At 57.9% G+C, this 23269-nt stretch overlaps 1 protein-coding gene across 2 annotated transcripts in view; it reads right to left on the bottom strand.

The window, feature by feature from the left end:
* SLC9A3 (solute carrier family 9 member A3) overlaps positions 1 to 23269 on the bottom strand; it is a 44122-nt gene that overhangs the window by 15032 nt on the left and 5821 nt on the right. For both annotated transcript variants that reach the window (XM_032415371.1, XM_032415370.1), the window contains exon 2: positions 149 to 451. In XM_032415371.1, coding sequence (XP_032271262.1) covers positions 149 to 451 — 303 coding nt within the window. The remainder of the gene's footprint in view (positions 1 to 148; positions 452 to 23269) is intronic.

Consider the following 23269-nt stretch of genomic DNA (forward strand, 5'->3'; position numbering starts at 1 on the left):
GAGGACTCCACCCTGAGGACCCCTCCCACGCGGGCCCCACCCCGAGGACCCTGCCACGAGGACCCTGCCCTGAGGACTCCACCCCGAGGACCCCGCCACGAGGATCCCCCGCCCCCAGGACACCCCCGTGGACGCCATGCCCACTCACCCATCAGGCCGCTGAGGAAGACGCCGTAGAGGGACAGTCCGGTGGTGGCCGCGTTCCACACAGTGCCGATGACGGCGTACAGCAGGATGGTGCCCAGGTTTCCGAAGAAGAGCCGGTTGGGCATGAAGTAGCCGGCGTCCAGCACGATGGGGGGCAGCAGGTAGAAGAAGAAGACGGTGGGCGTCAGCGTGAAGGAGGCGATGTGGTCAGCTGCCCAGACGATGCCGCCCAGCACCAGGCCCAACACAATGAGCAGTGCGCTCTCGGGGACGACGCTGGTGACCTTGTGCGACAGATGGAAGCCTGTGGGGGAGACGGAGGGGGAGCTCAGGGGCCGGGACCCCTCCGAGCCAGGCCACCGCCCGGTGTGAGTGGGCTGGTCCAGGGCCACTGCAGGCCCCTCCCACACAGGCAGGTTTCCTTCTGGAAGCACCGTGGCTGCTCAGGCAGACGGGGCGGGTAGTCTCTGCTGGTAGGCTCTGACCGGCCTCCTGGGCCTCCCTGCTCACCCCTGGGAGGGGGCCGAGCCCGCCACCTCCCTGGGGGTTGCCTGGCTCTGTGGACACACAGGCTGGAGGCCTGGGAGGGGCTGCTCTGGCTCATAGGACAGACATCTGGGTCTGTGGACGCTTCCCTCTGGCCCCACTCATGCAGCCCCCTCGGGACGTGGCCCCCAGGACACCCGCCTCGGGGTCTCCTTGTTTCCCGCAGAGGGAATAGCCCCTCCTTTTCCGTGGGCAGCCCACGAGGCTGGTGAGGAGGTGGGAAGAGTGTCCTATGATGGAGTCAGGCTGGAGGGGGCAGCTCCAGGTCCCGAGGACAGGACGCCCGAGCTGGGTGGGCAGGGCCCAGGGCACCCACAGCCCCCAGGCCACACGTGGCCCCTTCCGGCCCTCTGAGCGGGGATGCAGTGCCTCGTGCCTCTGAGCCACGTCTGGCCCAACCTCATCCAGCTTGTCTCAAGGTGCTGGAGCCCGGGCCCTGCTTGAAGCCTGGCTGCATTTAAATCTTCCTTGGAGGGACCGTCCCCCCTTCCTGGCTCTCTGGAGGTCACAGGCCCCCAGGAACAGAGCCTTCTGAGGCCAGGGTCTCCAGGGCTCCCCCAAGGCCCTAGCTCCACTGCGCCTATGCGAGCTGGCAGGGGTGGGGGGGCAGAGGGCCCCAGGGGTGAGTGAGGCAGCTTCGCAGACCTATTGGGGCCCGTTTCTCCTTCTATTCTAAGACTCAGGAAAAAAGCGAGAAGAATTCCTATGTTAAGCCTGACATCAAAACAGCTGGACTGTTGACAGGACAGGCCTCAGCAATGTCTGGGAAACTCCCCGTGTCAGTCACTGAGGTTCTGTTTATTGAGAAGCCTTCTTAGAGATTCAAAGGAGAGCTGTCTTCTGAGGTGCCAAGGCCCCAGCTCCATGCAGAGCGTGGGTCGTTATCCTGCGAGGCTGCTGGCGCTGACCCCGTCCCGTCTGGGGGGCTGGAGGGCCGGGGGGGCGGCCGGCACGCTGGGCCCAGGGGGTTCGGGTCCCACCCGCCCTTCCCGCCAGGCTGCCTGTCCCGAGCTCCGCTCTCCCCCGCTGGCCTGCTTAATTATGTGGTCATCATGGGGGTCAGAGGCTGGCTCTGGAGGAGACTGCCCAAGGAGGTGCTCTTTCCCTCGTGCATGGTCCCCCAAGTCTGGTGGAGAAGCAGAGTGGCAGGTGCACACACGGGACCTTCTACGTGCGCCCCAGTGTCACCGACCCACTTGGTCACCGTGCTCTGGGAAGGAGCGGATCTCAGCTTGTGGAGGCAGAACAGGTTAATGCTTCTGGGATCTGAGAATCTGCTGGGCGTCCCTGCCCCCCACATGCCCTGAAGGCTCTCCAGCTCTCCTGCACCCCCAGCCATGGTCCAGCTCCCTGTATTCCCATCAAGTTCTGTTCTTCCTTCTGAAAATTTTCACACCGCTCAGATGAAGACAGCAGCCCTGCCCCCCCGAAGCTGGGGGGGGGCCCACAGAGCGAGGCCCCGGGAAGCTAGCACCTTGACTGACACGGTCACGTGACTGACGATTGCCACACCATGCAGGGGCACGTGTGACAAACGGCACGAGGCGGTGGCCGCCCAGCATGACGGACAGCAGGTTCCCTGGAAAGCCTCAGGGCCGCCCCAGCTGGTCAGCAGGAAAACAGCCAGAGGCTCTGCCTCACTGGGGTGTCCCGGCTCACGTCTGCCTGCAGGGTGCTCTCTCTGAGCCTGGGGGGGCACCGAGGGCAGGCGAGTGCGGGTGTCCCGTGCTGTGCACCCTGGGCCTGGCTCTGCTCACACACGACTGGGCCCGAGAACCCGGTCCTCGGCGGCACATGGCGCCCCAGATGCGGGCTCACGGGGCTGGCAGCCAGCAAGCTTGTGGCCCGGGGTCCCCGAGGCTTTGGGAAGAGAGCGGGCAGCACCTGAAGCCCCTGCCAGTCTGGGCCCTGCCACAGACACCGGGCTCCACGGGTCTGCATTCTAACAGCCCCCAGCGAGGTGCCGTCACACTGACACTGTACGGGTCCCCTCCAGCTGGAGACCCCTGCTCATCTCTAATGTCCAGAGACAGCGGCTGTATAATTCCCTCTGTCCCAGTGGGTCTGGTGCCCGGGAGCTGTGTCAGCGAAGCCCCTGGTCCCTGCCCAGAGCCAGCTGTCCTGTCCCCTTGGCTCCGGCCTGCATCTCTGTCCTTGGCAGGGCTGTTGGCAGGGGTACCTTTCTCTGGGGTGGACGCCATGCCCTCTCCTGCCCCCAGGGCTCCCCACGAACCCCAGGCCAGGGCGCTCCCTCTCCTGCCCACCACGCTGCTGGCCAGGCTGCACGAGGGGCCAAGCCTGTGACAAGCTCCTGGAGGCTCTTCTTGCCTTTTCAAGGTCATGACATTGCCTCTGCAGGGACGGCCACCGAGCAGCAGGTACTGAGGTACACGGTGCCCACGGGGCTGTGGGCCTTCTGAGGATGGAGTCCACGGTGTGTCCTCATGAGCTCTGAGCGTCACAGGCGGGGCCAGCCTTGGGGGCGCTAGAAAGCCCTAGAGCTGGCTTCAGGTCATGTTGCTGAGTAGTCTTTAGCCACAATCTCTCCCCAGATTAGAGATTCACACGGGATCCTGATTTAGTCAGTTTGCCGTCGGTGCCAAGGACCAGGCTTTTCTTTAACAGGAGGACACTGTGTGGACACCACGGGCTAGTCCTCAGGCACGTCCCTGCGCGGCAGCCCGTTACCATAAAATCTTGTTAATTTGGGAAACGGGTGGATGAGGGACAAGCTGACTTCAGACCTAATGCTCCTGCTCTAAAGTAAGCCCTGAAAATCCACAGAAGAGGTAACCTGAGCTCTTTACTCACTGAGAAAGAAACCTAAGTGCACATACACAGTGCGGAGGACAGGAGTGTCAGTCCCAATCTTTGCCATCCCGATGTTGGACGCACCTTGTGCAGGGACGCACCTTGTGCACCTTCTGGGGGGCTGGGAGGCATGTGCGTTTTAGCCCAGAGCTCATCCGGGATCTGTCACAGCTGCCCACGCTGGGGACACACCTGTCCGCATCCCGGGTGGCTGAGAAACTGTGTCTGTTGGTAGATTCAGTGTAACTCGGTCCTATTCTGAGTGAGGCGTGAGTGTCTTCCCACATCTGGGAGTCATTCCTTTCCTTCTCTGTGAACTGCTTGTTCACAGCATTCACTGCTCCTTCGCTGGGGGAGGCAAGGCTGGTCACACACTGGGGCAGGTCCTCACACCGTCCAGGTACCGTTGCTCACCTTTTAGTTTTGTTTATGTTGTTTTGCTTTGTGCAGACATCTGTTTAGGTAAACTTACTGGCCTTTGTTTTATGGCCTCTGAGTTTTGTGCCTTAGAATAAGCCCTTTGTACTTCTATGTTTCCTATTACACTTTTAACATTCCACTTAACTTGGATTTAGCAAAGAAAATATTTAAACATAATTGTGAAACTGAAGGACTTGCCGATCCGCAGAGAGAAAGTCTGCTCCCAAGTTCCCTTACTTCTCTGTGTTCACCCCTGCCCTTCCAGCTCTCTGCTTCCGCGTGGCTGGCTCGCGTCTTCCCGTGTCGCCGGTGTCAGGACCAGACAGCGGGGTCGTGTCCTGGGGTCGCACGTGCTGCTTTGGGCTCTGAGCGAGCACAGAGGAAGGAACGGAGCAGACTGCTTTTTCCTCCCCTCACCCTGGTGGGCACTTGTTTGCTTGTTTTTTCTGTCTGGTTATGGGGAGAACTTTTCCTCCTTGAGAACCCCTTGTAGCAAGGATAGATCTTCACGCTGAGTCTTCTTTCCCTAGTGCTGGGGATGTCCCTTCAGTCTGCAGGGCAGCTTCCTGCAGGCTCCTCACTGCCCGCACAGCGCCCAGCCAGCCACTTGCCCTGCCTTGGCTTTTTGTCTCGGGTGCGCATCCGCAGCGGACATCCTGCACGGTCCTCGACCCTGGGGCAGAAGGCGGCACGCACCTGCCCAGCAAGGGAAGCTGCCCTCCGGGTTCGGCTGCCCCTGGACCATGCCGCTGATTCTCCAGACTCTCCGCCCCGGCCCCACCTCCCCTCCTGTCCGTGTCCCGCTGCGCCCTGGAAATATCTCAGTCAGGAAGGTCTGAGATCTAACACTGTGTGTTTCCCCCATGAAAACCCTCTTTAACAATTTCCCTGTTTCACGGTTTTCACTGGAGTGTCCAATTGAGTTTGCGTTTACCCTTTTCTGGGATGTAAAGCTCTGTGGGGACTTCCCTTCTGTTTCTTGGGTCCCATTTTATGCCAGGTGGGTCCCCCTTCTCCTTCCTACGACATCAGCACGGCTGCCCGGTATTTCTCTGTCCTGTGGTGCCCGACTTCACTTTCTCTGCATTCACGGATGCAGGGCAATTTTCCGAGTCAGGCTTCTGCCTCACATGGGCCCACGTGTCTTCTCTTGAGCTACAGATTGGGGTGGGATGTTGCTGTCCTTGTCCTGTGGGCTGAGAGCTTGGCAGTGGGCAGCGGGGGGAGCCCTCCTGGGACCCTTGTTCCGGGCTCTCAGCTGGCCCCACCTGGAGCTGTTCCTTCCAGGCTTTGCACATCGCTGCCCCCCAGCCCCGTCAGGAGGGAGGGTGACAGTCTTGAGTGGTTGGGGTCCCTGGTTGATGGGAATTCTTCAAGAGCAAGTCCGGCCAGCCAGAGACTGGTCAGGCCTGTGGGCGGCCCTCCCCATCACCCGTGACCCCTTCCAGATTGCAGCTGCATTGTAATGATCTAATTAAATGGAAGACTTGATTGATTCTAAGTGGCAATTTGCTGGTGGTTCAGCCATTAGGGGTATAATGGGCATTTCAGGAGCCCGTGAGCCGAGTTCCTGCTGGGGGTGCCCTGTGGCGTCTGGCTTCTGCCGCTGGCCGGAAACCTGGATGGACACAGGGAGGACTGTGGCTCCAGTTGGGGCGAGTCACTGCGGGCAGACCCTTCCTTCCCGCGGCGGCTGCACATCATCAAGTCATTATGAAAATCACCGACACGGGCGTGGAGGCCACGGATCTCTGTCCACAGCCTGAGACCCAGCCTCGGCTGCAACCCCGCTGGACAGCCTGGGCCTCTGGGAGGCGGAGAGGGCGGGAGGGCAGGCTCCCCACCACAGACCCCATCACCAGAACACCCAGTACCTCGGTCCACGGCTGTGTGCTCAGGTGGGCTTGGCCACCAAGACTGCAGTGGTGGGTGGGAAGATCCCAATTCCCTCCCAACCCTAGTTTGCTTTACTCCGGAGACAGAAGGACCCAGCAAAGGCAAACCTGAGCAGTAACCCAGAGCACCTCCTCGGGACCCACACCTCTGGGGCCTCCACATCTGGCCTGTCCCCGAGCCTGAGCCGCAAACACAGAGAAAGGCCACGTGCCATCAGGGTGGCTGTGACCTTGGGAAGCAATTAGGTGGTGCAATCTTCCACATCAAAATTCCTCTGCATTTGCTGGGGAGAAGCCAAACCCTGCAGGCTGGAAGGACAGAGAATGTCTGAGCCTTTGAGGAGCCGCTGGCTTTTCCTGTGTGCCTCGCCGAGGGAGAGGGTAGCCAGGGGCCCAGCACGCACACCAACCATGCCGTGTGGACGCCGGGCCCAGCTGGGGCAGAACAACAACGGGGACAAAGCTCTGCAGAAAGACAGCGGCTCCCACACCCCTGAGGAGCAGCATCTGACCGGTGTCAACTCCAGCTCAGCAAATATTTGAGGTGCCTAATGCAAGCAGAGCACGTGGTGCACACTCCCAGGACGGACAAGACGGAGTGACAAGGACAGCAGAGGACAAAGCCGAAGTGCTCCAAGAAAGTGCGGACCACGGGGTGGGCTGGGGGGTGAGGTGGGGTCCTGGGCTCCCCTGCCTGCTGGCCGGGACCTTCCAACAAGGACACGTTAATGAAGCGACTTCCAAACCCACAGGTAACTGATTGCTGAGGCAGGGAGAGTTACAGCTAATTAAGCACAGACACCCGGCTGAGGACGGTAACAGCGAGGGAACACACACTTTTAGTTGTAATTACAAACCCTCGGACTGGTGTGAAAGGTCAGGAGGTGCCAGCCTGCCAGCCAGTCATTTCAGGAGTAGGTCCGGACGAAGTGGGTGCCGGGCGCTTGGGAAGGTCATTGCTGAGGGTGTCACGCCCCCTCGGGACGCACTGGGCACGCGGGGTCAGGCCCTATGTGGCCACCGCCTCCCAGGATCTCTCAACAAAATTCAGCTGAGTCCACGCAAATGCAACAGCACAGTAAATCCTTTGGTTTTATTTTAACATGTACGGACCTTGGTGAATAAACGCTGCTTGATGGAGTAACCAGACCAAGCAGTGGACACCTTCCCAGAGAAACAATGGGAAACACTTGGGCACACACAGGGGACCCACTTCACTTGGTACGACGAGCAGGTCAGGGTTGGACCTGAAATGTCCACACACTCAGGTCCGCAGACATACGGACACACACGGACATACACGGATGCACACACGGACACACACGGATGCACACAGAGACAGACAGACACATGCACACACACGTGGGTCCCCAGCACTAACTCTCCAGACAAGTGTGGGGTTCCTCCAGCATTTTCCCAGAATAGGGCTGCCTCTGAGCCCCCTCCCCACCATCCATGAGGAGAGGAGCAGACCCCCTCACTCTGATCTCCACGCCACCTCACGAGGCACCAAGGTAGGAGTTATACTAAACGTATCCGCTGCCAAGCGCAGGGCAGGAGGTAAAGATATTTATAGTGTCCTCAAATATTACCTAGCTGACCCCACACCCCCTGCCTGCAAGGATGTTGCAGATGAGTGCTCAGAGTGATAGATGAGCCAGCCTGGCCTCTCCCCGGGGCAGGCCTCCTTCTGGGACCCCGAGCAGAGCTTCTGCTCACAAACCACAAAACACTTTAAACATTGCAGGCTTATAAAACTCAAGCAAACTTTGTCAACTTTTTAATTAAAAAAATGAAAAGTGTTAATAGCTTCCTAGGAAGTGTCAGATTCTTCAATTCTGAGCCATCGTGCACAACAGAAGTGAGGACAGAAGGAAGCCTGGGCCCCAGCCAGCTTCAGGCACTGGAGAGAGACCCAGAGCAGCATTTTGATTTAAAACAAAAGCCTCACCCTGTGTTCAGAGGTGTCCACCCCAGAGGCTGTCCCTTGTAGGGCAGGCAAGGCGAGAACACCACACGGCAGGTGTTGTTGATAACCTCACATATATTGTATACACTCGTAGTAATGAACAGTAAGTGCTGTCAAGCGGACCCGGGAATGAACGTCCAGGCGGACAGCATGTCAGAGCCGAGCAAGCACCAGCAGGCCGCCCCACATCAGTGTCCTTCTCCCTGAGCACCCTCCCCTCCTTCTCAACCCTCCTGTGCCAGGCTGCTTCTAAAGTGCTCCGAGTACAAAGGATCACATGCTCTAAGCTTTGCTTTCTTGTGATTTCATGTTTGGCTCTAACTTAATAAAGATTTTAGAGCAGGATCTATGACAATTATAACTTTGGGGCCGGACACTGGGGCGGGGGGGTAGACACATTGCACCAAGTATCCCCGGGGAACAACCACCTAAACACAGTAGAGAGACGGAAAGAGACACTGGAGGGCTCCAGACCTTGAAGGAAGGGGCAGCAACAGGCCAGTGCCCTGTTTTCTTTTTTGTTTGTGTTTGTTTTTCTGACGTCCCCGTTCTTTATGGCTTTTTCCTGAGGACAGGCCCCAGCCAGGGTTGTGCGGAGCAGTAAAACTCAGATAGAAACCTGTAGTCTTACTGGATCGAGAAAGCGGAGGACAGGGGTGGGGACGGCCGCAGCAGCTGGGCAGCATGAGGCCAAACCCCACGTTCTGTGCGTGAACTCTTCCCAATTTCCTGGCTGACCCCTGAATTACACAGGAGAGAGACAGGTCCCAACCTCCCGTCACCACAGGGGAGACACCTTTGGAGTCCCAGTCCATTCCTGGTCAAACGGCAACGCAGCAACCACCACCACAAGATCAATGGTCTCCAGAGGAGCATGGCCGAATGCAGAGTCTCTACAATGCATGAGCCACAGTGTCCTGGGAACAACCCCAAGTTACCAGGGAATATGAAGAACCAGGAAAATGGGACCCATATATCAACGGAGATCTCAAGATGATCCAGATGCTGGGTTTAGCAGACAAGGGTTTAAAAAAAGCTACTGTAACTACGCTCAAGGATGTTAAGGAAAATATGCTTGTAATGAATTAAAAAATAGCAAATCTCAGTAGCAGAAAAGAACAGGAGTTGGCAAATTTTTTCTGTAAGAGCCAGATAGCAAATTGTTTAGGCTTGTGGGCTACCCAGTCTGCTCAGCAGCAGCTCAGCTTTGCTGCCATATTGAAAGAACGGTCATAACATACAGTAACGGGTGGACACAGCTGTGTTCCAAGAAAACTGTATCTACAGAAACATGTGGTCAGGGGCACCTGGGGAGCTCAGTCGTTGGGCATCTGCCTTTGGCTCAAGTCATGGTCACAGGGTCCTGGGATCGAGCCCCGCATCGGGCTCCCTGCTTAGCAGGGAATCTGCTTCTCCCTCTCCCTCTCCCCCTGCTTGTGTTCCCTCTCTCGCTATCTCCTCTGTCAAATAAATAAAATCTTAAAAAAAAAAAAACATGTGTCCAGCCCTTGGGCTGTAGTCTGCTGACCCCCGAAATAGAAGAAATTTGTAGTCTGCTGACCCCCGAAATAGAAGAAATTTAAAAGAACCAAATGAAAATTCTAGAATTGAAGAGTTCAATATCTGAAATAAGAAATTCAATAGATAGGCTTAACTGTACACAGAGATGAGAGAAGAGATCGTGAACTCAAAGTTACATTGGTGGAAACGGTCCCACCTAACAAAACAAAGATAAAAAAGATAAAAAGTGAGCAGAGCATCAGTGGCCAGTGGGACAGTGTTGAAAGGTCCAATACGTGTGTAAATGGAGTCCCAGAGGTGAGGAGAGGGAGGATGGGGGGAAAAAATCTGAGAAAGTCATGGCCTCAAATGCCCCAATTTGGCGAAAGACATACATTCATAGATTTGAGAAGTCCTTCAGGCTTGGTTTCTATTTGATTTCCATTTCTATTGATCAGTCTTCAAGTGAACTTGGAACAGGTCTGAGAAGAACTGAGGGTTCAGGGCAAGAAGTGGGGGTGGGGGAGGGGCCTAGAAGCTGCTGGTCAGAGGTGAGGTGGGGAGAGCCAGGGGAGGGGCTGGGGCCAGGCCAGGAGGGCAGAGGCCTGAGCAGAGCCCCAGGGGTCAAGCTGACTGTCCTGAGCGCACGGCCCACCAGGCATGGCTGCGGAAGGCAGCTGGTGCTCGGCTCGCTGAGACCCTATGTAACAGAATAATTTCCTGAGCTCCAGCGGCGACAGGCACGGGAGCTGAGAGGGCAAAGGCACAGGGAAGGCGTCCACGCCGGAATCACACGGGTCCCGGTGCCCTTCCTCCGCTCGGGACGTGGAAAGGGCCGCAGAACAGCATGGACTTCGTGACTCTGCTTGCACAGGAGGAGGGAAGAGGAGGCTAGACAGAGCAGAAAAGCCCTCTTCTTCAGAGTCTACCTTAATCTCGACCTGGCGGTTGGCTGGAGCTTTGGAGACTGACCCTAAGGAGCAAATCCACCAGAAAACCCACCGAAGCAAAGATACAAAGACACTTCACTCTGGGGTGTGGCCGGGGGCCGTGAGGGGCCCTGGAAAGGCTACAGGGATTTTGTGAACAGATCCTCTGTAGGGGAGCAGGTTGAGATCTTAGTACCCTTTACACCTTCATGCGAAACTTCCAGTAAGGCCATTTCTCTGAGGACACCTTTTGTGCAGATAACGCGGGGGCGAGGTGCCCAGGCGCCGTAAAGCGAGCCCATGCCCACTCCCGTGGCTGCCGTGGCCACACTGTCAGGGCATTCCTAGCCCCGGCCCCAAAGCCAGGACTTTGTCATGGGCCGCTGCCCAGACTCACAGCAGCAGGAAACGACGGGGTCTACTGACTTCTGCTATCGATGCGGCACTGCGGGAGGACCAAGGGCTCCCCAAGGCGGGAGGACCACAGGACAGATGCCCGCCCGAGGGCCCGGCACAGGCACCAGGTCTTGAGGAAAGCCGGACTGACGGATGTGGGCAGATGGCGCAGCCGGGACACCCCTCGCGGGCATGGCTCTTGTATCCCCCCGCCTCCCATCATCCGCCCCAGATGCAGGAGGGTCGCTGGTGAGGGCACGGCCTGCTGGGTGGGCTGGCGTGAGGGGGAGGCCTTGGGGGCGGCGCCCGCGTGCCAGGCCCCCAGTGGAGCGGCGCCTCCGCGGCTTCTGTTCCCAGAGACCTTAGCAAGCTATTATTATTTTATCCCTCTGAACTTGGTTTCCTCATGGTAAGATGATCGTCAAGACCTTTCTGGGATGTTGTAAAATGAAAATCAGATTCTCCTAAGGAACATGGATTGAGTGCTTCTTCCCCAAGCCCGATGAAAGAAAAAAGGGGAGATGTCACTTATTTTCTGTATTATTTTAGTTTTCTGGTCGGGCCAACAGGAAGGAGGGATATGAGGGTAGTGGATGCGGGCGCCCTGGGGTCCGCACTCCCCAGGCGGCCGTGGCTTCTTGCTCCCGCGCACGCGGGCCCGGGCCTGCTGCTGGGTTAGGGTTAGTGTCTCGGGCACGAACCCGTGGCTGAAGCACGGAAGCACAGATGCATGTGAGGACAGGCCGGGGGGCAAGCCTCGAGTGTTACCATCCGCACCCACGAAAGAAGGGTTGCACCCTCGATGAGAAAGTACGTCCAGAGATTTAAAAACCTCGTTTCAAACATGAGAGCAGAAGTACTCAGTGGAGGAGCTGAAAGATGAAGTTAAAGAGCTCTGTCAGAAGATAGAGGAAAAAGACACAGACACCAAGCACAGGAGGGAACCCCTAAAGGGAGGAGAACAAGGGCACAGGGACATTCGGAAGGAGCGGCGGCCGCAAGCAGCATGGGCACACACATTCCCCAACTCGTGTTTCCGTGTTTCCCGGGATGGAATTCGATCTGCCCCAAAGCACACCATTAGGAGCGGCCAGGAGGAGGGGGGAAGAGAGGGAAGAGAGCCCATGCGAAGCATGGGGCAGGGGTTCACAGCCTCGACACCGACTCTGGAGGGACCCGGAGCGGCGCCTCCCGCCTTGGAAGGGAGGTGACCTCCAGGTGCGCCCAGGGGCCGTCAGGCTGCTCACGATGCTTGGTTGTCACCTGCCTACCGCACAGCCGGTCCCCAGAAGGAACAGGGGAAACCCCACATTTGGTGGGGGATGAACCTGCCCAACAGAGGTGTTCCCGAGACAGCAGGCACGGGATTCAGGAGAGGAAGTGCCCGGTGTGGGGGAGGGGGCAGAGGGGGCCTGATGCTGAGCTCCGCAGACGCCATGAGCCTGGGAACTTGCTCACCTGCCCTGCGCAGCAGCCTGCTGGGAGTTTGGGGCAGAATCACTGAAATACATGGAAAACTATGTCAACAAAAACAGACAGTTACTAAACAAAGGTAAAACAAAAGCCTGTACTGGAAATGGAAAAATGGTGCCATGCTATCTCATGGCTATGGAGACAGTTTGTGTAGTCATAATGTACAGCACTGAAATTTGGGTGGAAAATGCCAGGACTTAGAAAGCATGCATGTGGGGGTGGGGCAGGCTTTCTGGGCCATCTCCTCTGGCCAGAGCCCCACAGCTGGTAAGTTCACATCACAACTCCTTCCCGCCCTGCGCACCCACATGTATGGTCCTGGACAAGAGAGCCCAACATATGGCAGCAAAGCCAGGAGTACAGGGCGAGCATGCTGGCCTCGCTGGGCAGGGAGGGGCAGGGGCAGGGCCGTTCCCAGACGATGTCCTCTGTGCAGAAAATCCCAATGAGTGATGACAGCAAGGCTGCTGGGTATACAAAGTCAATCATTTTCCTATAAACCAACAATGAAGGCATGGAATTTAAAATTTAAAACGCAATGCCATTTATATCAGCACCAAAAAACAAACAACAAATTTTAAAAACCACCTTTGGTATGAATCTAACAAAATATGTACAGGACCTATATGAGAAAAATTTCTAAACCTGGATGAAGACTTCAAAGAAGACCTATATAAACGGACAGATATTCCACATGCATGGATAGGAAGACTCGACATGGTCAAGCTGTTAGTTCTTCCTGGCATGATCCATGGATGCAGTGCAATCCCAATTAAAAATTCCAGCCAGTTATTTTATCATATGGAGAGACAAAAGACCCAGAACAGCCAACACAGCATCGAAGGAGAACAAAGTCCAGGACTCACACTTCCCGACCTCAAGACTTGTGATCGAGTCAGCGTGGTGTTGGTGACAGAACTGACGAATAGAGGAGTGCGACAGAACAGAGTGCGCAGAAACAGACCCACAGAGGTACAGTCACTGATCTTTGACAAAGGAGCGAAGACCCTCTCTTCCACAAGGGGTGCTGGAACAGCTGCCCGTGCACACGCAGAAAATGGATCTAGACCATACGGCCTTCACGATAACGCACTCAACATGCATCACAGACCTCAGCGTAAAATGCAAAGCTAGAAATCTCCTAGAAGATAGAGTAAGGGGAAACCTGGGTGACCGGGGTTTGGTGGTGACGTGACAGATGCTCCACCAAAGGCACGATCCGTGAAAGAAGGAACAGAGAAATGGACCTCGCTAGACATGAAGACTTCTGCTCTCTGAAAGACAGTGACAGGAGGACGAGAAGACAAGCCACAAACTGAGAGAAAATATTTGCAAAAGACATGTATGATAGGGCGCCTGGGGGGCTCAGTTGGTTAAGCGACTGCCTTCGGCTCAGGTCATGATCCTGGAGTCCCAGGATCGAGTCCCGCGTCGGGCTCCCTGCTCGGCGGGGAGTCTGCTTCTCCCTCTGACCCTCCCCCCTCTCATGCTCTCTCTCTCTATCTCATTCTCTCTCTCAAATAAATAAATAAAATCTTTAAAAAAAAAAAAAAAGACATATCTGATAAAGGATCTGTATCCCAAATACACGAAGAACTCAGATCTCAGTAAGAAAACAAACTACCCAATTGAAAAATGGGCTAAAAATCTAAACAGACACTTCAGCAAAGAAGATGTGCAGGTGGAAAGTTAGCATATGAAAAGATGCTCAATATCATACGTCATCAGGGAACTGCAAATTAAAAAAACAAGGTACTACTATACATCTATTGGAATGATTAAAACCCCAAACCCACCAATACCAATACCAGGGTGGTGAGAATGCAAAACGGTGCCGCCACTTTGGAGGACAGTTCGGCGGTTTCCTACAAAACTAAACACACCCTTACCATATGACCCAACAACCACACTCCTTGGTATTTACACGAAGGAATTGAAACCTTATGTCCACACAAGAACCTGCCATGGACGCTTATAGCAGCTCTATTCATAATAGCCAGAACTTGGGAGCAACCAAGATGTCCTTCAGTGGGTGATGGAGAGACAGGCTCAGCTACATACAGACAGAATCACTCAGCACTAAAAGAAATGAGCTCTCAAAACAGGAAAAGACACGGATGAATCTTCAATGCATGTTGCTAAGTGAAAGAAGTCAATCTGAAAAGGCTACATTCTGGAATGCTCATACAGTAGGATTCCAACTCTATGACATTCTGGAAAAGGCAAAACTATGGAGGCAGTAAAAAGATCAGTGGTTGCCAGGGGACGGGGTGAGGGAGGGATAGGGTAGAGCAGGGAGGATTTTTAGGGCACTGAAAATACTCTGGATGATACTATCATGTTACATGTTTATGTTATACATTTGTCCAAACCAGTAGGATACACAACACCAAGAGTAAACCCACATGTAAACTATGTAAAATAATCATGTATCAATATTGGTTCATCAATTGAACACATGTGTCGCACCAGTGTTAACAAGAGGGAAACTGTAGGTGGGGGAGAGGGTGGGTATGGGGAACTCTGTGCTAGCTGGTCACATATTTTGTAAATTTACACCTTTACTAAAAATATTAAGTCTACTAATTTTTGAAAATCAGCATCGCTGACGCTGTGGTAAATGTGCCTCTTGGGGGGGTGGTGCGTTTGCACCGTGATGTGGCCTTAGGAGGCCAGGCCAGGGACAGAGGTGACAGCATTTTAAGGATGAGGAGTGGGAGGGGGGTAGGCCAGGAAACACGCTGGCTATTTGCCCTGAGGGAGAACCAGGTGTGAACATCCTGCAGTTTTATGCCAGCTGGTCTGCGGTCTGTTATGATTCTACCGCACTCACACGCTGCAAGGTTTCGGGAAAGTTTGTTCAGTTTCACTGTAAAGGGTGTTATTGTGAGTATGGGTGTGAGCACGTGTGATTGTGAGCTGTGTGAGCAAGCACGAGTGGGTGTGTGAGCACACGTGATTGAGCTGTGTGAGTAAGCATGTGTGGTGTGGGCATGAGAACACGTGACCGTGAGTTGTGTGAGCAAGCAAGTGTGGGTGTGAGCACGTGTGACCGTTAGCTGTGTGAGTAAGCAGGTGTGGGTGTGAGCACACGTGACCGTGAGTTGTGTGAGCAAGCAGGAGCGGGTGTGTGAGCATGCGTGACCATTAGCTGTGTGAGTAAGCATGTGTGGGTGTGGGTGTGAGCACAAGTGACTGTGAGTGGTGTGAGCAAGCATGTGTGGGTGTGAGCACGTGTGACCGTGAGCTGTGTGAGCAAGCACGAGTGGGTGTGAGTGTGAGCACAAGTGACTGTGAGCTGTGTGGGTGTGTGAGCACGCGTGACTGTTAGCTGTGTGAGTAAGCATGTGTGGGTGTGGGTGTGAGCACGGGTGATTGTGAGCTGTGTGAGCAAGCACGAGTGGGTGTGAGTGTGAGCACAAGTGACTGTGAGCTGTGTGGGTGTGTGAGCACGCATGACTGTTAGCTGTGTGAGTAAGCATGTGTGGGTGTGAGCACGGGTGATTGTGAGCTGTGTGGGGGTGAGCGTGAGCACGCGTGACCATGAGTTGTGTGAGCAAGCATGTGTGGGTGTGAGTGTGAGCACAAGTGACTGTGAGTTGTGTGAGCAAGCATGTGTGGGTGTGGGCGTGAGCACATGTGACCGTGAGTTGTGTGAGCAAGCACGAGCGGGTGTGAGCATGAGCACGCGTGACCGTGAGCTGTGTGAGTAAGCATGTGTGGGTGTGAGCACGGGTGATTGTGAGCTGTGTGAGCAAGTGTGGGTGTGAGCACGCGTGATTGTGAGCTGTGTGGGTGTGTGAGCACGCGTGACTGTTAGCTGTGTGAGTAAGCATGTGTGGGTGTGGGTGTGAGCACGGGTGATTGTGAGCTGTGTGGGTGTGAGCGTGAGCACGCATGACCGTGAGCTGTGTGAGCAAGCACGAGTGGGGTGGGTGTGCGCGTGGGTGGGCAAGGGCAGCAGCGTCCCAGGAGCCAGCGGCTAGCCGGTGCCGTGTGTTGCGCACGTGGCCGTGCGCTTCGGGTCACACGCGCTCGTGGGAGGCGCCCAGCTCGGTGGGGGACTGCAGGCTCCTTTGCGAGGGGTCAGGCGAGAGCCTCTCTGAGGGAGAAATGTGCATGCAGCACAACAGCCACGTGCCCCTGCCGGGACCTGGGTGTCGGACCCCGTGCACGCTGCAGGACCCTGGGTGCGCCACCCGTCCCCCCTAGAGTCCCCCCACTGGGACGGAGGCCCCCCAGAAACAGCCTGACATGTGTCCGTCCCAGGACAGGAGCTCCGTGGGAGGTGACAAGGTCTCCGTGGATGCTTGACCCACATGCCCTCAGCAGGGCAGGCACCTGCCTCCATCTTGGCACCCACGTACATCCTCCGCGGGCCCCGGTGTGGCCGGTCCTTGCGGCTCTGATGGGCAGGAGAGGCGGCTCCAGGTCAGGCTGCCTGAGGAGCCCGGACCCTCCCCTGCTCCCTCTGATGAAGGCACAGAGCACATTACCAGGAACAAGGACCTTGTTTCTGGAAAAGCAGACAATTCATCTTCACTTCCCACAGTTAGGCATTGGGGCCTGGCTCCGTGGATTTAGGCTGAAAACAGCCAACTGTGGCCCCGTGGGCTGGTGCAAGTGGCCGGGCTGCAGTGTGAGGGCCAGCTCCACGCAGGCAGCCGCCCCCAGGACAGCCGGCCCCCCTCCTGCTCCTCCCCTGGGAACGGACACGACCATGCAGAGATTCCGCTTGGCTCCGCGCTGGCCACAGACAGGAGCGCGGCTCAGGGCTGCAAGGACAGGGTGTGCTCAGCAGCACGGGGCACCTGGCTCCGGACGGCGCTCCGCTCTGTAGCGAGAGACTCACCTCCCCAGCCGCGTCCAGCTCCCTGACACTCGAACTAACCTTCAGATCATGAGAAAACCAGGATTCTCAGCAGAAAGCCAGAGGGAGGGACGTCAGGGGCACGTGCCCCTGAGGGCAAGGTGGGGGCCTGGGGGAGGAGGAGGTGCAGAGACACTCCCCTTAGTCTCCACCCCTGCACCACCGGAGGATGCCCCCGTGGGGGTGGGGGTGGGGGTGGGAAGAGGGTCTCAGAGCCCGGGCCTGGGGGTCAGCTTTCCCGACCCCGAACTGGGGGTCAGGGGTTGCAGCGGCTTCACTGGTCTGGCAAGAAGAGCCCGTCCTCGTCCTTGGGCCGCTGGCCACGTGTGCCCACCCTGCCGTGGCCGCTGCCTCCCGTGGGGGGGACCTCAGGTGAGCCAGAGCAGGTGTGGGGCCACGACATGCTCCTCTCAGGCTGCGGGGACCCAAATCCAGGGTGCAGGGCAGGGCTGATGCTGGCCTGGGGCTGAGGACACCTCAGCCATCGGAATGTTCTCGGCATGACTGAGTTAATGAGTAAAGGGTTTTGACAACAGAGGCTATATTCTCAACACCAGGGGCCTTCTCAGAAACTTAAAACTGCCTTCCTTCTCCGGTTTATCCCCAGCAAGGTAAGCTCTACAGGGGAAGGTGCAAGGGGAAGGGCTGAGCTTAGACCTGCCACACACCAGCAGAGGGTGACAGTGCCCTGGCGACACACGCACCCGAGCCCTGCTCTCTTCGCTCACTATATTTTTTAAATGGTGGTCGGATGACCCCCACCCCAATCCTAGCATCGCTGTGCTGGAGACGACCAGAAACACCAGCCCTGGGGCAGGAAGGAACAAGGTATCAGGAAGAAAAGGCAAACTAGTGGCCAAGGTTTGAGGCACACCCGTGCGGGGCCGACAGCCAGTCACGGGGTGGTCCCCCTAGGCCTGGCCAAGTCCACAAGACGCCCCCTCTAGCTGAGGCCTCGGTGGGTGAAAGCCAGCACCCCCAGGACGAGGCCGCAGAACCAGTCCACCCCAAGGACAGGTGAGGACGCGGAGCCTGCGGGTAGCTGGTGTGTGTGCCGAATGCCTCTCTCACTGGGCACCCCAGAGCTGGGTGGGGTCCTGGCTCCTCACCCTCTGCCTTCGATACGGGTGTCGGCAGCTGCTGTCTGACCGTCCGGGCATTGTGGTTTTTACACAACTATTGTTAGCTGACCTGTTATTGTGACCGGGCACCATGCAGGGTCATCACCGTGTCCACAGGACATCCGTCGGGCACCTTCTAAGCAACCTTCATGCATTTGTGCACCTGCTATGTCCACCCTTGTGGCCACATCCGAGGGAGATGTGGATGCAGGCCATGTCCCTGCTGAGAGGCCAGGGCATTGGAGGGGAGAGCAGCTAGCCCACAGCAAGGCCACCACACATCCCTCAGACGCAGCGACGGACCAGGCAGGAGCCCCAGTGCGGGCGGCCCTGGAGCTGCACGTGGCTGTATGATGTGGCCAGCTTCCAGAAGCCTGGCTGGGCCGTGGCTGCTCAGGGATGGTGAGCATCCTTCTGCTTCCCACCCCGACATCCTCAGGCGTGGTTCCTGACCCCAGCCTCACCCCCAGAGGCTCTGATTCAAGTTGTCTGGAGCCGGCCTTGGGGGGCTGAGCTGGACCGAGCCCTGCTGGTCTCACCAGGCTGCCCGAGAGAAACTGAGGCCAGAGACTCTCCCACTCTAGGCTACACAGACGGCTGATCCCCATCCGGATCCTCAGCTGAAGGAGCAGGAGGAAGGCATGAAGACTCTGCTGCCGCAGGACGTGGGGAAGGGCAGCGGTCCCCCAAGCACACTCTCGGCACACTCTGTCACGGGCACGACCCCAGCCACCTTCTGGGGACTTGGCCTCTGTGCAGAGAGGGGCTGTGGCCGCCCGGCCCTGCGGTTGAGCACACCTATTCCCGGGCCTGCTCTGGGGGCCTGCTGGCTTCTCGAGCTGGAAAGGCCTCTGCGGCCCCACGACACAGCTCTCGGTGGGCGCCCTCCACTGGGACGGCCAGGGGGTGGCTTCGGCTCCCTCCCGCACCCACTTCCTCAGCCCACTCCCCTGGGAGCCCAGCTGCTCCTGTGGGGGTTGGGCAGGGAGCCTCCCTTGAGACTCTGTGCCCAGGGCTTGACAGCCAGTGTGGAGACACTCCCTTGGACCGTGTGTGGGGGGGGTGACGATAACTCGGCCATTCGCCCAGTGTCCCCTGAGCACCTGCCGGGTTGTCCACTCCTCCCTGAACCTCCGTAGGGAGCGTTGGTGCTACGGAGGCTCACGGGGTACCTCACGACCCCAGGAAGCAGCAGGCCTTGAGACCAGAGCCGTGTGGGGAATAGATTTCAGATCTTCAGCCACAGGCTGCAAACCCCTCATACCTCAGATGGAGCCCTCACACGGGGCAGTGCACACACACGCACCGGCACGTGGACATGAGGCGCAATGTGCACCTGGGGTCCCCCTCCTGCAGCGCTGTCCTGTTCGGGTCCATGTCTAGCTAGTGGGCTGAAGGTGACCTGCACTGAGCAACCAGCACGTGAGGGCTAAGGGGGACCAAGGTCCACGGCACCCCAACAGCCAGGGCTTGTTAAATCCCCGAAGAGACAGAACCCCTGGGAGCTGGTGGTCTTCCACCTTCTGTGTTGTTCCACAAGCTGTCAGAAACAAGTATTTCCAACTTCCCATTTTGCCTTTGCAAGAAGAAACCCTTCCCCAACTGAGAATTCACAAGCAGTTGGACTTTAGCATGATAGCTCGGCAGGTGGTAAATTCACTGAGGCTTCCTGATTCACCCAGGAAAGGGAGAAACAGGACCCAGCCCTCCCCCACGCAGCCCTGCACCCTTCCTCCCCGAGCACTGGGCTGTCCCTGCCCCCAGAGGCTGGTGGTCCCGGCGGGGGCTCGCTGGATGCCTCCCAGAGCTGACACACCTGTGCCCGGAGCAGAGCGTTCCACTGGGTGAGGGGAACCTGGGAAGTGACTTGGCTCAACCCCCACCCGAAAAGCCCACACCTGCCAGCAGGCCCCCAGCCTCCATCGTCAACCCTAGCCACCTGCCATTGCAGCCCGGTGGCCCTGAGCCCCACAGGGGCCCCCTGGGCTGGTGCCTCCCCGTGGACCACCTCCCCCCAGCCCCTCTCACTCTGGCTGCCTCCCTCCCTTCCTGTGTGGCTCATCTCAACTGTGCCCCAGATGGGAAGCCTACACCCCGGCCACAGTCTGACTCCTCAGCCTGGACTCTGACCCCCTGTGTCCAGCAAACCATGGGGCTCTCAATTCCGTCTAGAACTGATGAATGAACACTTGGGTTGTAGGTGTGGACTTGAGACACAGCCAGCTCCATGGGAAGGCCAGTGTGAGGCCGAGGTCCAGGCCGGACCCCTGACCCAACTGGGGCATCTTGCATGACCTAGAGAGTGACCAGCACAAACACCCATGGTCACCCTAGCGGGCGGTGTGTGCCAGGCGGGGCAGGGCCGGCAGGGCGGGGGCTCCAGGCGGGGGCGGCACAATGTGCACTCAGCCTCTTGGCCTGTCACCTGCCTAGTGGTCCTCTGCCCCCTGGGACGCTGGAGGCACAGAGGCCAAACCACAGTGGCCTGGCAAGGCCCTTCAGTGCTCAGACGTCTTGTCTCATGGAAACTCAGAGGGGAGGGCCTTTAATCTTTGAGGTGATCAGACCCTAGAGCACATACACACTGGTTTTTGACTTGTTTGTTCCAAGCATGTTTAAGGGAAGAACCTTATACAACGAGAGGGATTGTACCAGCATTACAATGCCCCTGGGGAAGGCTCGGCTCATGGGGTGACAGGTCTGAGCTGCCCTCACCCTCCCTGGAGTCTTGTCTGTCTCAGTGGAGACAGGCACACCCCTGCCCAGAAGCCTCCGTGGCCCTTCTTCCCTGAGACGCGTGTGACTGATTGCTTTGCTGGTCCCTCTGACCTCACCTCCCCCCTCCCCTGGCTAAACCCCCCACTGCTCCTCAGACACACCCACACACGTCCGCCTCAGGGCCTTTGCACTGGCTGTTCCACTCCTGAGAATGCTTTCCCCTAACCCACAGGGCTCACTCCCCTCCGCCTGCCCCTCCACCTGCGCTATCCTCCATCCCTCATTTGTTGTCCACTACAGTACATGACGCCATGTATCCTGCAGCATGATCTCATCTGTCTGCCCCCCCCAGGAACCTGCACCTGTCCCGTGGCACCTGCACTTGTCCCGTGGCACTTGCATCCCATGGCCCAGAGCAGCATTCGGCGCTGGGTGGCACTGATGTTTGTGAAGTGAGCACTGAACTGGGGAGCATTCCCCCAGCAGCCAGAGAGGTAGCTGCTAAAACTCAAGCGCTTGGAGACCGCATTAAGTAAATCAGTCATGCCCCCAACAGTGGTCCCTGCGCTGATGGTATTGACCTGCCTGGGACCCAAGTTCCAGGCTCAGCACAGGAGCGTGTGAGCCGGCAGCCATGCGGGTAGGTGCCCGAGTCCCTGGAGCCGGTGCGCTGGGACCCGGGGGATTTGTGGTGTCCTGTTCCAGAAGGCAAGGCTGGGGACGAATCGGCAGCAGATTTCGGCTGGTGGTGGAACGAGCTTTGAGCCAGGCCTGGCGGGGGTGAGCACAGCTTCTCCTGGGGACCCGACCCGTCCAGGTGAGCGCTGCGTGGGTGAGGTGCTCCCCACTCTCAGCCCGACACACCCTGGGTGCTCTGGGCAGATGCTGGCCCTGCTTGTCCCGGTCTGCCCCCCGTGAAGGGTGTTGTCTGCGGGAGCGGCGCTCCCAGGAGGCTGTGTGGCAGTCGGGGAAAGAATTCAGGTAAGGAGTCTCTTCCCAGGCCCAGAGCCTACATGGTCTGGATGAAGCTTACAGATGGAGGAGAAGCGGGCCTTCAGGGCTGTGCTCAGGCTCCCACCCACCCATCCATGCAGCTCGGCGAGAGCAGCGCGGGCAGGCCGGGTGCCAGGCACGGAGGGCACGGCACAAACCAGACACAGCCCTGCCTTCACTGACCTCGGGTCCTCGGGAGTGGGGGTGGGCTTGCAAGATGGGGTGGAGTCTGGGGAAAGCCACACAGGGCAAGGCCACGCCAGCGTGGGTGGGAGCCCACCATGCACCCACGGGGCCGTCCTGCTTCCCTGTCCCGACTGCCCTTGGGCCTCTGTTGCCCCACCGGCCACTCTGCCGCCTCCCCCCTCTCTAATGGTGTACCTGCCCCCCAGCCCAGAGGCCCTTGGCGCTCACCATCCCCCAGTCCCATAGGCTCTGCAGGCAGGGCTGGGGTGGGGAGGGGCCAGGGCAGCACCTGGGCTCACTCAGCACCCCTTCTCCGCCGGCCTGAGCAGAGAGAGGAGACAGAAGACAAAGGTATGAAGGAGAGATAGGGAAGGGGGTGGGAGATAAGTAAGGTCAGGAAGGAGGGCTGGAAGGCAGGGTAGGAGCGAAGGTGCGGGCACAGGGTGGGGGCAGAGAGCCACCCAGTGAAGCACCCAAGCGGCCCCAGAGGTCTCGTTGGTGCAGAGAATAGGGACCCCAGCTGTGCTCCCACGGCCCAAGCAGGAAACCACCCAGTCTGGGCTCCGCAGTGCAGACAGGTTGGGTCATCAGGCTCTGCTCAAGCCAAGCACCCAAGACCTGGAGACTCAGACCCAGTGCCTGAGAGCGGCCAGCAGATGGACCTGGAGCCGGGGGCCCTGTGCTCCTGGAAGGAGGCCCGTCCTGGGACCCAGCCAGCCAGAGCCAAGGAGCCCTTCTCTGAGGGAAGCCACGAGCACGTGCCCAGGCAGGGCAGGGGACGGAGAGTGGCGCAGAGACCTTGGTCAGTCCCGTCCCTCGTTGCCTGAGTGCCACCCCCACCCCCCAGTGTACAGCTCCAGGTAAAACTCGCTGCCAGACGGGCTTCGGACACTGGGGGAAATGCATAGATGGGAACCCTAACTTCAGACCCCAGCTCAGGGACCTGGCAGGTGTGGCAGGAAATCTTTCCTCCAACCCATAGGGACACAGAGGAAACCACAGCTCCTTCCTCGAGGGGCAAGAACGGGGAAGGGGGGTGTACTGACACATCTGCCAAGAAATAAAGTGTGGGGCTGAATGCGGGCCAGGTCAGGAAGGCAGAGAGACAGGTCTCAGGCAACCGCGGTCACAGAGCACTGAGCGTTCCCTGGAGAGGCTGACCTGGGTCCAGACCCTGCACTGGGGCTTGGAACCTTGGGAATAACACCAAGATTCTCTCCACTTACAGGAAGTTGGCCCAGGCAAAGCCTCCCCGGGGAGTCCCTTCCATGAGCAGGCAGGACTGGAGGCTATCA

The sequence above is a fragment of the Phoca vitulina genome, unplaced genomic scaffold, assembly GCF_004348235.1.
Source record: "Phoca vitulina isolate PV1807 unplaced genomic scaffold, GSC_HSeal_1.0 scaffold17, whole genome shotgun sequence".
NCBI classification, from domain to species: Eukaryota; Metazoa; Chordata; class Mammalia; order Carnivora; family Phocidae; genus Phoca; species Phoca vitulina.